The sequence below is a fragment of the Numenius arquata genome, chromosome 12, assembly GCF_964106895.1.
Source record: "Numenius arquata chromosome 12, bNumArq3.hap1.1, whole genome shotgun sequence".
In the NCBI taxonomy this organism is placed as follows: domain Eukaryota; kingdom Metazoa; phylum Chordata; class Aves; order Charadriiformes; family Scolopacidae; genus Numenius; species Numenius arquata.
The window spans coordinates 3,450,210-3,466,287 of record NC_133587.1 but is presented as its reverse complement, the minus strand read 5'-3'; the positions used below and the strand labels follow the sequence as shown (position 1 = coordinate 3,466,287).

At 44.9% G+C, this 16,078-nt stretch overlaps 1 protein-coding gene across 1 annotated transcript in view; it reads right to left on the bottom strand.

Annotated features, from left to right (window-relative positions):
- COL20A1 (collagen type XX alpha 1 chain) overlaps window positions 1–16,078 on the bottom strand; it is a 46,719-nt gene that overhangs the window by 13,955 nt on the left and 16,686 nt on the right. Inside the window, exons 17-25 of the mRNA XM_074157206.1 lie at window positions 15,522–15,654; window positions 10,418–10,560; window positions 9,637–9,766; window positions 9,282–9,338; window positions 6,434–6,472; window positions 4,349–4,487; window positions 2,531–2,673; window positions 2,034–2,143; window positions 1,100–1,258 (exon numbers count right to left, since the gene is read on the bottom strand). Of these exons, the coding sequence (XP_074013307.1) occupies window positions 1,100–1,258; window positions 2,034–2,143; window positions 2,531–2,673; window positions 4,349–4,487; window positions 6,434–6,472; window positions 9,282–9,338; window positions 9,637–9,766; window positions 10,418–10,560; window positions 15,522–15,654 (1,053 nt within the window). The remainder of the gene's footprint in view (window positions 1–1,099; window positions 1,259–2,033; window positions 2,144–2,530; window positions 2,674–4,348; window positions 4,488–6,433; window positions 6,473–9,281; window positions 9,339–9,636; window positions 9,767–10,417; window positions 10,561–15,521; window positions 15,655–16,078) is intronic.

The following is a 16,078-nucleotide window of genomic DNA, read 5'->3' as shown; positions in this document are numbered from 1 at the left end:
AAATTGCTGCAGAATTTACTTAGGAAATAAGTAAATACTGTTTGAATAGCACTGTCCCCTGGTTTGTTATACCCCATGTCTTACAAGCAATTCCAATGTCCTCTTTTTCCCTGGTGTATCCCAGACCTCTGCTTCTCTCTGCAAATGGGACAAACTGGTTTTGCTTTGAGGGAAGGGAAGTTATAACTCAATCCATGCAGTGTTTTCCCCTGGACTCCTAGATCTAAAAGCAGAGCCATGGAGTAAAACCTTCACGTAAGTGGTGAATGGTTTTCTGCAGTCCCACAAGCACTTTGGGAGGGATGAACTTGCCCCTTATTGTGCACATATCTGACACTCCTGTTTTGTGGAGTAAGTCTGACAACAGACGGCCAGGCGATGGCATACACAGGTGGTTTTGCCCTCAGGACCGTGCACTGGAGTGTCACAGGGCATGACACCGAGACCAAAATTTCCCTTATTCTCTCCTCTCGCAGGGAGCCGTCTTCCCGCGGCGCCGTGTGATGCAGTGAGGACATACCCGCAGGCTGGCACCCAGTGTTTGGGTTGGGGTTTTTTTTCAAGTAGCAGCTGAAAAAGAGCCTCTATACTGAAGATTATTCTCCTATCATTTGCATGCAGATAGGCAAGGCCAAACACACTGGAGGCTGAGGTGCAGCCAGCCCTGTTGCCTCCAGTCACCGGCATTTCCCGATACCCCTCGGTTGGGGCTGATGTGTTCAAATTTCCCTGGCAGAAGCAATTCCCGAAACCTCCTGTCTTCTCCAGCATCCTAGTGCAGGATCTGTGCTTCCCTGGTCCCCAGACAATGTTGCCAGCTGAAGGCACCTCGAGGACACGCTCATGCTGCTGCCTGTGATCACAGAGCTCAAACAGCGGTGGGAGGCGAGGGGGAGAAACACCGCGCCAGGAAAGCTCATTAAAATCACAGAGATCAGCGGGATCAGGACACGGCTGTGCGTCAGAGCAGCATGTGGAGGCATTCAGAGCGAGAACAATGCAAGATGGCAATCCTCCCCATCTGCCCACCCCAGCCAGCTCCAAATTTAAGCCTCCCCACTCTCTGACAGTGCAGGGAAATCAAAGACGAGGGACTCACCGATGCAGACCCACTCCTAGGTCCTCTGGTCCTGGTCACTTTTCCCAGCATGATGAAGCCAGCAGTGGAGATGCTGCCAAGGGTGTTGATAGGTTTCTCCGCTATTTTCTTACAGTCCAGATAGAGCGTGATCTTGAAGTGGCTCACGGCCACGTGCACCTGGGCAGCAGGTGGAAAGAGGAGGGTTTGGAGCTCCATGATGAGATGAGGGAGTGTCTTAAAGGCAGTAATACCTTCTGCCCAACTCCCAGACTGCTGCTCTTACTAGTGGTGTGGTTTTAATGAGCAAATGGATCAAGGGGGCTCAGGAATAAGTTGCGGTATATGCTGTGTCTGCTGTGTAACACTGCACTTTTCCCCAGTGTCCCCCTCACCTCTCCTTGGGAGAAGCATTTCTGGAGTTGTAGTGTTAAATAATTCAGTTTTCAGAACTAGCTGAATAATGGAACTGCCTACAGATAGTGATAGAAAGTGCTCATTGCTCATTTGGGTGGAACGCCTTTGCTCTGAGGACATACATGGCCAAAAAAAAATCTGTTATGAGTGATAAGGTGGCTTTCTCATGAGGCTAGATTTATTTTTTCTTCCTGCCTTCCAGCACTAAATGGTCACCAAAATCCCAAATTATTATTTTTTTTTTTATTTTTCAATTTTTTTCCTGATTATTAAGACCTAAAAAACCCTCAGCTTTGGAGTTACTACAAGGAAGGAATGAAATCAATAAGAGGGAATCATATATTGAACATGGGATGAACCTGAATGCTTTAACAATCATAAACCTCAGCATATCAAATAGCTTTGCCAGTTCCCCAGCAATCTGGATGCAAAGCATTTGTATAATCACTCCTCACTTTGAACAATACACATTGATGGCATTATACTCTCAGCCTGGAGTGAGATCATGAGCCACATTTCTCCCTCTAGTGATAAGGACCTTATGAAAGCTGCCATAGAATATCTTCTTCACTTCCTGCTGGTCAAAGGAGACTTCCTGTAAGTCAGCCTTGTAGTCATGATTGAAATAGGTCAAGGATTTCTTACTGGCTACAGGAAAAATAGGACAAATAACAGCTTAGAATTAAAAGAGAAATTGATTTCACCCACATACTGAACAATAGTACATAAATAGGCTTAAATATGGTGAAAGACTTCATATGTTATAATGAAATAATTCTAAACAGTGCAAAATAAAATGTAAAAATAAATAATATGATACAAGTAGAATAGAAATTAAAATATGTCTTTTAATTGCACTAGGAAGCACTTAAAATGCAAGGTTGAGAGCAAAAAACAAAGCTTCCCCAAAACTGTCACTGTATAACAAGAACATGAAAACATTAAAACTTTCCAAGTGAGTACCAAAATGAGTTCTGCTGCTCACAGAAATGAATGCAAATACCTGAATTTAACGAATTCAACAAGAAACCTTACGGTCAAGGTTAACACCAAGGAGGGGCTGGAAGTCCTCGTCTGTTATTTGCCACACGGCGAAGGGCTCCTTGGGGGTCTCGGGCAGGAGGCGCAGGAGGATGCTGATGGTGTGCTCGGGTGGGATGGCAAAGAGGTGGACATCGCTGGAATGAGACAAGCCGAGCACCCGTCAGTGGCTTAAAGCAGCAAGAGCCAGCAGGGAACATCCTATGGACAGGGGTCACACCTGGGAGTTAAGCATGATTTGCCAGGAGAGATCCTGGCCCCTGTTTTGTTCATCACTCTCAGGCTGTTGGAGCCTGTGCAGAGTGATGAGCCCTCGAGGGCCTTCCCCTGGTGCCAGGGAGAGCAGTCGGTGTCAGTCCATCAATGCCAGAGACGCCTTGGGGAATGCCAAGACACAGCAAGTTCAGCCTTAATGCTTTTCAAAATAGAGCCAAGCAGTGGCTTACTAAACATCCTTGCCAGGCGCTAAAACACTCCCCCAAGTCTCCTTTTCAAGAAGGAGGAATGGTCACCACATAGCATGGGCTAAATACTTAAGCCTTGGCAGAAATCAGTATAAATGTCCTTCAGGGATAAGCATAGAGCACACAGAAATGTCCCTGTGGGTTCCCGCGTCCCAGCTGCAAAAGCTGGGCTCAGAGCTGGAGCCCACGACCATGCAGCGATGCCCATCAGATGCTGCTGACACCACCCGGCCTCATCCGCAGCCACTGCCAAACCTGTCGGAGCACAATGGGCAGGAGTGGTGGCTGGAGGAGAGAAGGCAACGGGGAAGGTCAAATTGGTTATGCCTGAAATGCATCTGTAATCTGCAACAGGACACATTTGCATGGGCATATACGCAACTCATCAAGCATCTTTTCAGGACTGATTCATAAGTAATGTCAAGTTCTTATTTCACTCTCCGTTTCTGAAGGAGCAATGTCCTTGCAAGGCATATGTACCAGCTGAACAAAGGGATTTGCCCATAATTTTCTGAGTATTTAAACCAAAGAGTTCTCTGAATCTCCCCCACTCTGTTTACTCTAAGAAGCTTTGCTTCTTTAACTAAGATTAAACTGAGCCAGTGCCTCAATAATTAGGCTTTAAGCAAAGTAGCGCTGAATGTCAGGAGTCAGATCATTCCTGATTTATAATCATAAAAAATGAATGAGGTCACGGGAGCTGTCTGGCCCCCTTGGGACCCTGTGGCAAAGCCTTGTACACAATGAAACAGGGTCAAGTCACAACCCAGAGTCAGTGGTTATTCCCTCTCATCAATAAGGACCAAGCTGCAGAGAGCAGCTGAGACAAATGTTTTCTACAGCAAAGATCTGTCTCCAAACCAGAGATACTGGGAGAAGGGATGGAAGATGAAAATGTGACCTCAAACTGCCATCACGGAAGTGTACGTGTTTGTGGACAGAATGCCTAAAGAATGGTGCAGTGTCCATACATGACACGATCTTATGTCCATCACAGCAACTAACTGCTGGAAAAAGGAAAATCCTCATTGTGAAAATGTTTGGCTACACAAAAAACGTAATGAATACCCTATTATGTCCTCTTAACTTCTGCGTGACATACTCCATACTCATCTTGATGCAAGCCAGAGGTTAATTTCTTAATATATTAAGGAAAAATACTCTGGCAATCTTTTCAGTCTACCTACGGTTTGATTTAGTTCATCATCTTTATCATTTCATTTTGAAGCTGCCAGTGGGGCCACATCATTCATCCACGATTCAGTGACCTTCCTTTGCTGTGAGCATAGCTAATGTGTATGCCCGAGACCAACGGCGAGGGTGATGCTGGTCACAGCTCTGCTCCCACCTGGTCCTCTGGGTGAGCTGGGTGTCTCTGAAGAGGGTGAAGGTACGGGAACCGCTGAATATGAATGGCTCCATCGCTACACCTTTAATGGAGGAGTATTCCTTCTCTACCAAGCCAAAAGCTTCCATCATATCAAATCCTGGAACAGAGAAAGAAAACAGACACATAAGCGGTTAGAAAAGAGTGTAAATAAAGTGTGATGGCAGAGAGGGTAGAATTAGCCTCTAACTAACACAGCAATGGGAGAAAATGCCATGGCAACACGGACATCAGCAAGGCCGTGCAAGCTCACTGGAAACCTGGAGTGCACTCCACCAGTGGCAGCCAAGGAGAACACTTTGTGTCTGTGCCCTCGGCACACATCTGCTGTAATCTTCTCCTCTTGGAGAGGAGCAGACTAAAGATGGAGACTTTCACAAATTTGTGTTCAAATCTCCAGAAGGAAAAACAAATGAGAAATAAGTTACTCCACACAATTTCTCCTTTTCAACTAGATGCAAAAATATTATCTTCAAAAGATATGGAATCAGGCCAGTAATTACTAGCAGCGAGAGAGAATTATTTCTGCTCTGATACGCCTTATATGTAAGAGTTAGAAAAATTAAGAAAGATCTTTAAAACATGAGCATTTCCATTTCTCTCTATATTCACAAGACACCCAGGGGTGACCTGCCTTATGTGGTCTACAGAGATTCTCCCCTGACATCTCCAACACCGCCTCCCTGGCTCGTCCAGCTTCATCTCACTCTCCCAGCTCATCATTAAAGCTCCGAGTCATTTTCTCATTTCAGTTTTCTGTTCAGTAAGACAAGATCTTGCAATTGGGATTCTTTTTTTAGTTTATCTGAGTTTGCAGCAGGCTGGGATGAAGGAGATAGCTCGTTCTTCAGCAAATGGAAAGGCTACAACTTCATTACAACACGTCCTTTCAGTCTGGATTCCCTCACCCCTTCACCATTTACAATCTTCTGCATTTTCTTGGCTGGAGTTTTTAATTTTGCCTGCGGTTGGTCCAGGGTGCTGCTTATTTATTTTTTTTTTCCATTTTCCAAGAGTTCTAGGGAGTTTGCCAAAGGAAATTACCTACTTGAGAGCCATTTATCTCTGATATGGGGCTTCTGGCACTGCAACTTCCTTTAAAACATGCAGGAAATATTCTAGTGTAAAGACTGAAAATGAAGCTTGAGTCACAGTTATAAAGATATTGTAATCTGCTCATGCTATTATCATATTGCGAATCTGCCACGTCATGGTTTCAGGGAGCTGCTAAGGAAATGCCTACTCCTACCACCTTTGTCAAGGAGGAGAAGGAGAGACCAACATTTGTTGGGGCTTTATGATTTGATTGCTTTGGCTTCTGCATCCATAGACGAGTCAAGAGCAACGAGAGTCTCCTGGATGGGGATGCACATCCTGTAAGGGTCAAGAGAGGGAGTGGAGCAGAGATGAGGTGACTCACCCATGGAGTAAATGCAGAGCTGAGAACTGAGGCCAGTTCCTCAGTCTCACCCGTATAACAAAGCTCTCTAGGAAGGAGGTGATATCACTTAGAAAGCAACTAGTTCTGCTTATAAAGTAAAGAATACGTTCAGCAGCTCCAACAGGTTATGGTATAGACAGGAGAAAGGGGAACTTGCCACCCCAGCAAAGTCCATGCAACCTGACTGCAGAGAGCTCTTTGGGTACCCAAACCTCCTCGAGATGATGCCACGGTGATCTCAGTGACAGACTGAGGGTTTTTCTTAAGGAGCCTGTATGAGTTAGGAATTGAAATCCTCTTGAAATTCAGCAGGCATTTGAAGCCCAGCTTCCTTACGGCCAGTGAAAATCCCGGCATTAAGCACTAATAGCTGAGAGCACGGGCTGGTGGAAAAGCAGGGCCATACTAATTCAGTGAGCGCAGAATATCCTTCTACCTGATAAAGGATATTTTCCTATTTCAGTTCTCAGACTTCTTCCCTTTCCCTCAGGACAAAGAAACCATTTTCCCCCTGCTCAGCTCTTGCGCGTTTCTCAAAAGCCAAGACCGGGTGGCGTTTTTGCATTCACAGCAGAGCACCGCTGGGGCTTGATAAGTTACTGTACCTCGTACGGAGCCTTCAGTGGAGCTGATGGTGGGGCAGGCTGCGAGAAAAAAATAAAATGGAAAAAACATTAGGGAAAAAAAGACAATAGGCGGTTATGGAAGCAAAATGAATGCAGTTCCTCTAGGCAGAGCAATGGAAAAACACAGGAAAACTTCAAATATTCTACAGCTTAATTCAGAGCCTGGCCTTTAACCTTGCATATATATATATGGAGAGGGAGAGAATTTGTGTTTATGCAGATATAAAGGTTGTTCCTGGCTTGCCTATCACAAAAATAAAAATACTGTCTTTTATCATCAAACATCGTTGTGATTGCTTTCTTTTGACTAACTCACCTGGCACCTTACACTACGACGTCCAAGGGAGCATCATGTTCTGCAAGTTTCTCTTTAAAAACAGACATCAAAACACTTTTTTTTTTTAAGCAGTGCTTTTACAGAAAAGTGCACCTTAATGGTGTTGTAAAATACCAAAGGATATCTGCAGTGCCAAATTTTGTACCTGAAACTCAAAATACACACAGCAAAGATATATATCTCAACCTGAGATTTCGGCTTTTGAACTCTTTAGGGAAACACAAAGAGTTTTGATGAAGTCTTGCAGTTTACCTTTCAGAAATTCCCTTGGTGAATCCTCTAATATGCCACAGGACAGGAGGCAAAACCAGAGGAGAAAAGGCTGGAATGTGAAGCTGGAACGTGAGGGACCATGGTTATGAGCACTCTCCATTTAAAAGCCTCAGGTGAGGGGGTGTTTTAGAAAACAGCACACGAATGCTGTTTCAATTATCTGCTGCCATGTAAATCCCAGTCCATGGATGCCAGATGGAGCTGGGACAAAGGGAATGCTTGACGCAAAATGAGAAATGTCCCTGAAAATCAAGGACACTTGACAAGATGGTCTATTTCATAAATGGTTTTCTAGGTCATCAGTATAATAGAATCTAGCGAATCATTATATCAAGGTTTCATTATAGCCTTCCTATTGCTATTCTTGCATCAATGCCATTTCATACCTCTTCAGAAAAGCAGGGCTTCCAATTTTCCATCCCTAACTTTTGTAAATGTAAAATTTAAAGGGGGTGACTTACCCTCCCCAGGGCACCTGAGATTCCTAAGTCTATAGGAGTTTCAATGCCATTCTTATGATCAATACATACATGAAAGAAAGGGCACCCAAACCAATGACCTTGATGGCCATGGGTCTGCTGAAGCCAGGAGTTAGAACACAAAAGACTTACAAGATGCCATGACCTCAATTATTCAACCTAATGCATAGTTTTAAACAAACATACCATAATTCCTCTAGCATTGGGTATAAAACTAATGAAGGGATCTGTGGAAATCAGTCAAGAAATCAGTTTCTGAAACTTGAGCCTCAAAACCGTCTCTTTGAGCTTGACGAGGCCCTGGTTGTGCAGCAATGTCCTGCATCCATGATGATCTGACTTATGTCTACAAGATATACGTGGCTCTTTCCCTTTCCCTTCCAGAAGCCAACCAGCTTTCCAAATGCAAGGCATCGCTCAGAATTGAAGCATGATGAAGAAAAAAGAAAAATAAAAAGAAGTCCCCCCTGCTCCTCGTGACATAAACAGGCTATACACTTGCCCATGTACCAGGTGTCTGATATTCTTTCTTGGGAGTCAGGGAGCTCCTTCTGACCCTTGCCCAGACCCCAGTGTCCCTCTTGCTGACATCCCTGACAATTCTGGCCTCCTTCCCTGGCTGAAGGTACTTGGATTGCTCATAGCTCTTTGATCTGGCAACGCTCAGCTCAGACAAAGCATGTCAGAGTCAGGGGAAGGATCCCTGACACTGGCAGTTTGCACTTCTGCTTTGAAGACTTTTTTTCCCCAGAATTTCCAGCCTAGGATTCCTGCTGTCTTGTTGTTCTCTCTGTTTTTTGTTTTTCTCCCCAAGTCCCAGCGAAATGCAGTTATTCTTAATACAATAAACATTCGCTCCTGCAAGGTCAGATCATTTCTCTCAATAATTTGGTTACATATCAATATTTTAGAGTCTTTTACTGCACACCCAACAGTTTTCCCAGAATTATTACATATCATCTCCACTTCTTAAAAAAAGTTACTTTATAAAACACACAGAATTTAATATTTCTCCTATTATCTTTTCAGCTACCATAGCCAAACAACCATATGAAACTCTACAAGGTGACTCATCAGCCTTATGGGAGGATTGTTTTCTACTTGAAAGCTCATAGGACTTTTCCATTGTGATCTGAACACCTGTGGATTTCCCCAATAAGTCACTTGAAAACTTAGTCTGATATGTTCTTTGTTGGGTACAAACTAAAATTTTCTCATGTAATCTGCTTCATTCTTCCTTCATGGCTTCCCTCGATACATTTTAAAACTGAAGTTTTGTTTAGAATCATTTCAAATAGATGGGGAAAGGCATTACTGCCACAATATCTGTATTCTAATATTTGTTTCTTAACAACCTTCTATAACCCCATACAACATTCAACATTTCTCTCTAATCCATTACATAGTTTGCTTTATATAACCACATGAGAACATATGCTCATAAAATTTAATAAGGGACTTTACAGGGAACTTTAATTTAAAACATGTCATCATTCCCTTTGCTCCATTTTGGTCAAGTTGTGCAGAAATCCTCTAAAAACACTATCAGACTTTATACTAAGTGAGTTGGGTTTGAAGAAGTTATGTGGTTTCTGGCTGTCCTTGGACAGTCCCCAGAGGCATCTGTCAAGAAATGACATACCCACTCCTGCCTGCCCTGCGGAGCCTACACTGTGCGACTTGTTGCTGAAAAAAAGAAAAAACAACTCAAAGCAAGACTTCATAGGAGGTGATTTACCTTCAGTTTTAGGTGGAACAAATCCTCGTATTGAAGGGAATTTAGACAACACAGGAGCTGAAAGAGAAAGCAATGCACACATGAGCTCTGTTATTCAGGATGGCGATGCCTGGCTCAAGACCGGGTGGTCACCAGCCCTTCCCAGTCATCCTGGAATTGCAAATCTTGCCCAGGAGTGCAGAAGTTGAGGCAGAATTTTCCCTTCTCAAGGCTAGTAGTCCACCCTGCTGAGCAAAACCTTAGGCTTCGCCACAACTCAGGGCAAGGGAGGACATCGTTGCCCCAATAGAGATTGCCACAAGACTGACAGATGGAAGGTTATGAAGAACATGCACATTCTGACTGATACGCTTACCTGTCCGTCCCGTTGTGGAAGTGCTCTCACTCTCTCCTGTGTAGTGGATGGCAGAAACAATCACCTTGTAGGCTCGATCAGGCAGCAGCGACTGCAGGGTCACGCTGCTGCTTTTGCCAGAAGCCATGATCTACAGTGGGGTGGAAAAAGAGCCCAACATTTGGGCAGGCTTCCTGTTACAGCTCTTACTCACACCCCAGAGTTACATGGAGGGTTTCTAGTGGCAAGACCTGGGACAGCAGGGTTGAGGGCAGCATCCCTGAATGGTTCAGGCAATGGTGAAAGCAAGCCAAGAAAGCCTGGCTATGCATTGCCATCAGACCAGCCATGTCCAAGGGAAGAACATTTCTCTATGGAAAGAACGCAATATTGCCCATGAAAATGGGGGTCAGAAGGGCCTTATAACATGGAAACCAGTCTGGGTTTGCGTAGAAAGCCTGAGGTTTAAAAGGTTAGTGTTTAACCTCCCTAAGTCAGAGGGGCAGTAGGTTTATCCTCAGCCTCTCTGCCTCTGAGAATTCCCCACCCCAGTTCAGGGAGGGCAGAAAGCTGCACTATTAACAGCTGTGGCAGACACAAATATCTTAATTGCAAAGAGGCCTGGAGGTCTTCTTCATAAAGCAACACCCAGCAAGTCAGCGGAAGAGATTTAGTTTCATAATCCTGCAAAGCAGCTATTCTTATGGCAAGCCCTACTGGAGCAGAATTCCCCTGGGCATGAAATTGTCCCTGTATCCCTCTGGGCTGGTGCCTGTCACCTACAAAGGAGCTGGAGACTTACTGTTTGCTGAGCACTGGCATCAGAAACGGGGTTGTAGATGATTTTGTAGTGCTGTATGCGGCCATCAGGGGGGGTCCAATGGACCTGGAGGCTGGTGGGGGTCTCAGAGTCGATGAAGAGGTTGGTGGGTGGGCTCCGGGAATCTGTGTCAGGGATTAAACGTGAACGGCATAAAAGGCAGGTAGTAATGTCTCTAAACAGGGCCAGTAGCACTTGCTTCCAAGCCCGTTTCTGAATGGTTCAGTGCTCTACTTTGCGGTCAACCAAAGCTCAGAGCAGAAGTCGTCACCGTCGGGACCAGGCAAGAGAGAAAACAGATTGTAGAGGAATGAGGATTGACTAAGTACAACACTGTACAACTCAAGCATTCAACAGTTCAAATCCTAGGACCTAGGAAAAAATTTTGGAAGGAGAGAAAAGCCCTGGAAGCACAAGCAAATGAGATCCTTTGTATACATCACAGACAAACACTAAAGGATACCCTTTGTAAAGACCTGAGCTACCATTGAATTTCATCACAGATCTGAAGACACACTGGACAAATATCTTGATTGCTGGTTAAACCCGGATCACACTTCAAAGTTAATCCATCATAATTTCTAATCTTTTCCATCTTTTTATTTCTGTTCTAAAATTATTCTAAAAAAACCCAGAACAGCCAGCACACAACAGTTTTGTCTAGCGCTTCTCACACCAACACCCACAGCCTCGAGGAGGGGAGCACGTGCAGTACCTGAGCTACTCTCCCTCTTCGGATCCTGCACTGTGAGGTATGGATGCATCCCAAACAGGTGACGGGCTGAGCTGTGGTCAGCCAGAAAAGGGTTTGCCAGAGACCAAAGCCGAGTAATTTTTAATTATGTAAATGCATTTCTTTCCCTGGGGTCCTGCTGTGGAGCAGAGTGGACCTGGTAACAGAGGCTGTTATGCCGGAGTGGTTTCTCTGAGCAGGGGCTGAGAGTTAGTAAGAGAAAGGCAGAGTGGGCTAAATCCATCTGCCGTTCAAACAAGGGGCTCGAGAGCGTGGGGTCTTCTGCTCCTGGAGCTTGTTTCCAACCAGCCTCTTGCTCTGTATAAAAGCATGCTTCTGGCCTTGAACCTATGGTGGTGTGAAGGCACAGAAGTCTTGGAAAAGGAAGCATTTTGTTCAGTGGAGACTAAAAATTATGGGTGAGCCCTAAAGGCAGTCAAGGACACACACTCAGGCTATGAGATTTCTATCCTGCAGTTTTACCTGTAAGGCTCTTCTGCCCACCCAGCAAAGTCGAGGGTGACCTTAGAGCACAGGTTGAATGAAGATCATTTGCGTCTTCATTGATCCTCCTTCCCTTTTCTGGATAAAATGAGCTTACTTCTACTGAAGCTGAACCAAGTTTGCTGGCAGCTGAATCAGGCTGGAAGCTGTTGCTGTGCATCACCGCAAGGTAAAGCGGAGAAGAAAACAAGTGTGGGAGGTAAAGTCACTTCAACAGCACTATTATTAGTGCTGCGCTACACGTCTGCATTGCTGCATGGGCTATTTCCTTCAGCTGAGGTAAGTGAAGACTCTGTTTAAGTGAACAAAGGGAAACTTAGGGAAAGTCTTCTGAGTTGGGCTTATTCTGGAAAGCCTCCAGGCCTGGCAGAATTTGATGGCATGGATGTGACAGCCAGGGGAAAGGTCACCTCCCAAAGCTGCCCAGGAGGAAAGAAGCATCTCTGACAGAAAGGACACCATCTGTGCCTTCCATTACCTCTTGAACCTCTGCTCCTCCACAGGAGGAATCCCAGGCTGCTTGCTCTTGGGTGTTACCAGCATCACGGGCACATTTTCAAATGCTCCATCAAAATATTCATCTGCAATGATTATTTAGGTCATGTTTTTTCCCTCACTGCCATGGGTTGAAACTTCTTCCCCACATTTCAATCTCTTTTATTTCCAATGTATGCTCTGGTTGGAAGAGCTCATTGAGGACCTCAATAAAGAACTTGAAGATATTTTATCAGCCCCGGATATTTATCTGGCATAGCTTAGCGAGAGGAATGGGGCACATAAGCACTTTGTAATCCACTTCAGTGCAAAGCCAGCCAGGGTGGCTCAGCCCAGCTTCAGCAGGAGTTCCCATCCAAACTGCTCGCTCGTTCTTCACACAGAAGAGGATGAGACATGCTTGCATGGTCTGCCCTGGTAGCAGAAACTTCCAAGAGACACTTCCTGAGCAGATAGGGAGGATGGGGAGGGGTAACTGCCAAATTCATGAAGAAGATCTTCCCAAGTCTATATTTACTAATTTTTATCTCATCTTGCCTAAGTTGAAGGACTTTTTTCATGGCCTCACCTCTGTGATTCTTGTTCTGATGGACTAACAGACTATGTGGGCTGTCCTGTCACAGTCTGGTCCACTTGTCCAGAAAGGAAAACAGGGAAACTCATGTTAGCAAACAATTGAGATTCAGAAATGCAGCTGGGCTGTGGTGGCTTAACATGTAACCGTTCCTCCACTGAGCCTGGGACACAATGCAGCTTCACTTTGAACTTCTGGGTAGGATCTGAGCTAAGCTGGTATTGCTCACCATCCTTGCCCATCTTGCTCTCTCTCTCTGAATATTTAATTACACCATTACAAGTTAAACACTAAGTCCTGAGTTAGATAAGAAGGTAAGAAGGGACTTGCACTGTATCACTCTCTATAACTTTTGTTCCTTTTCCAGCTAAAGCTATTCAGCCATTTTAAGTAGAATTCATAAACATTTTGAGGATAATATCAAACCATAACTTTGAAACAAATTTTCTGCCTGCCAGGAAGAAGAGAAACCTCATCCCAAGCCTACCGAATGATGCATCCCAGTGATGAATGGTTTTGGTTTTCATAAAAGAGGATTATATTTCTGATGATACACTGTCTGTGAGGGACTGGTGTCTGCAGGGTCCCTTGGCCTCAAAATGGGTGTTTCAGGTGGGGTGAGAGGAATTAGGAGTCCTGAATAAAATGAACTTGCTGTTCTCACCTCACCCCCAGGGGAGGAACATGGTTCCATTTCACAAAACTAGTGTGCAAACAGCATCGCGCTGACCTGGCATTTTTCCCCTTAACCTTCAAAGAAGAAAGTATTCTGGGGAGGATGAAGGACAGGGAGACAAGTTTGTGTTACCAAAGCTTCCTGCTGAGTTTCACTTCAGCCACTGCCCTTAAACAACTTCAGTGTTTCTTGCAAATTCTACTGAGACATTTTTAAGAGAAACTTCATGACTTGACCTATTCCTATACAAGGGGATGTTGCCAAGAGAGGAAAAAAGAAAAGCAATGATGAAAGGAAGAGTGGTTTCTCAACCTCCTCTAATGCATCTTTTTGTTTTTCTTCAGCACAGCCGGATCACTGCTGTTCACCAGGTTGCAACCCAAAGTTTGCCATCCCGAGGAGAACTAGGCAGCTTTTGTTGGTGTTTCAGCTCCCAGAATCTCATTTTATGATGAAAGTTAGGGTAGAGAGGTCTCATAAAAATCAAACCAAGGGTTTGGGGTTTTTCCAGATAACATAAGAGATTGCCATGCTCTAGCTGAATAAATTGCCATTCATCAGCTCTGACCCTGTTGAACAACCTGTCCACTCATAATTACGCAGTACAAGACAGCAGCTTTTGCTTGAAACAGTAAAGGTTTGAAGTTTCACCATATCCCAGAATTTCCCAGAGTCCTGCCTAATGCCACATCTTCCCATACATCCACCACCCAAGCCTTATTCAATTTGCTGGCACCCACGAGTTTCTTCTGAAGTGGCCAAGATCAGCCCTGCCTCCTGAAAATCATCATCCACCCCTTCTCCTGTGCCACTTCTCCCCTGTGGGAACCTGTCACTTTAAACATTAAAAAGAAAGAGTCACCATCAAAGACATTGATTGCACATGCAAATATTGTCCCTGAGAAGAGCGTGGCACCGTCCAGACACCTCATGCAAACTGACCCCCAGCACCCAGACCCTGAGACTCCTGAGAGGTTTGGCTGCCGGAGTGCTTTCTTTGAGTGCTTTCCTTTCTTCATACAGCATTGCAAAGTCTGACATCCCCAAGGCATCCTTGTTCCTGCACAAGGACAGCAGCTGACAAGCAGAAGTCAAATTGCCTTCCACGTCCCACCAGGGTGCACACGCCAGCAAGGACCAGCCTGTTCTAATATGCCTAGAAGGGACCATCGCATGCCATTTGCAGTGGGCTGAGGGAGCTCCTCTGGCATTTTGTAATTCATGGCTTAAAATGTAGCCATTCATTTTCCGAAGCCTCTAAACAGCTCTAATTGTCCCTTTATCATTATATACCTGTAGGATGCTTTCATTTATTATTTTTTTCTTGTCAGTTTGCAGCTTCTAGGTACTTGCCTGAGGTAGCTTTCGATAAACAAATGTTATTATTAGTCCTTATTAATAAAACCTGAGCTTCTTATTCCAAGATTGTCATTTACTCTGTGCTTCATGAGCTCAACAGCAGCCTAAAGGAGTCTATTCTGCAAAGGAGGCTGAGAGATGGAGGAGAGGACTGCTGCAGCTGAATGAATTGTATTCCATTCACTGCCAACAAAGCCATTACACAAGCAATATTAATTAAGAGGACCTCTGGGAGTGCCACTTTTTAACCTCATATCCTGCCTGTACAAAGCGAGATTTAGATAATGCTTCCAGGCAGAGTCTGCCGGCAGGATTCTCTCTCATTTTTCTAAGTGCCCTCAGATGAAGCACAGCTCAGCAGTGACGTAGCCGACGAAATCCCTACCCTCCTTAACAGACCATATTTTACTAACAGGAACCACTCATTAGGCACCGCATTCAGCTCAACACTGGAGAGGAAGCCGATTCATTTACATCACTACACTCTACAGAAGCAGGAGAGGAATGAAACACATTGTGAGGGCATCCGCCTGCCTGTGTTTCCCCAGCCTATTTTCCTCAGGACAAATTCAGAACACTTTAAGATGGAAAAAGTAAACATCTCTGGCCATGTTCAGACATTCAGGTTTGGGGTTTCAGCGCTGGAGATGACCAGATCTGAACTTCTGGTCTGTGATGAGTTCTGAGGCATCCCATGCCCTCTTTATTATCCCCAGGCTGTGGATACTCAGTACTGATCACTTACTGGTCCTGTGCTGAACAGAAACCGTGTCACTTCGAGCACCATCTTTGTAATAGGCCCAGATGGATATTTTATAGTCGGTGTTCTTCTGCAAGCCTGTCAGGACAGTAGTTGCCACATTTCCAGCGATGGAGAGCTGCAGCAGGGGAAGAAATGAGTCAGCCAAGTTCCCAGGCATGCCCAAGCTAGTTCATGCCATCAAAGTGTCTGTCTCACAGATTGCCCATAGGCACAAATGGGTTAGCACTGGGCTTTGGGGACAAAGTCTACTGTTGGGGGTTGCAGACATCTAAGCAAAGGCGAATTTCCAGCCCTGATTAATGCCGAGTAGATGCCCATGTGCTGCTGGCCAGTTGTATTCAGCAGCTACTTCAGTATCGCAATGCGACGCTCTGACACAAAGCAGCCAACCTGCGCTGAGCATGAAACACTTTTGCTCCGTTTCCAGCTTTTAGATGTGATGGGGATGGAAGCCTTAGTACACCCCTTTTTCAAGCCCAAATATGAAGCATTATATGAGAGACTTGGGTATTTAACCCACTTCAACTGCTGTTTGCGCT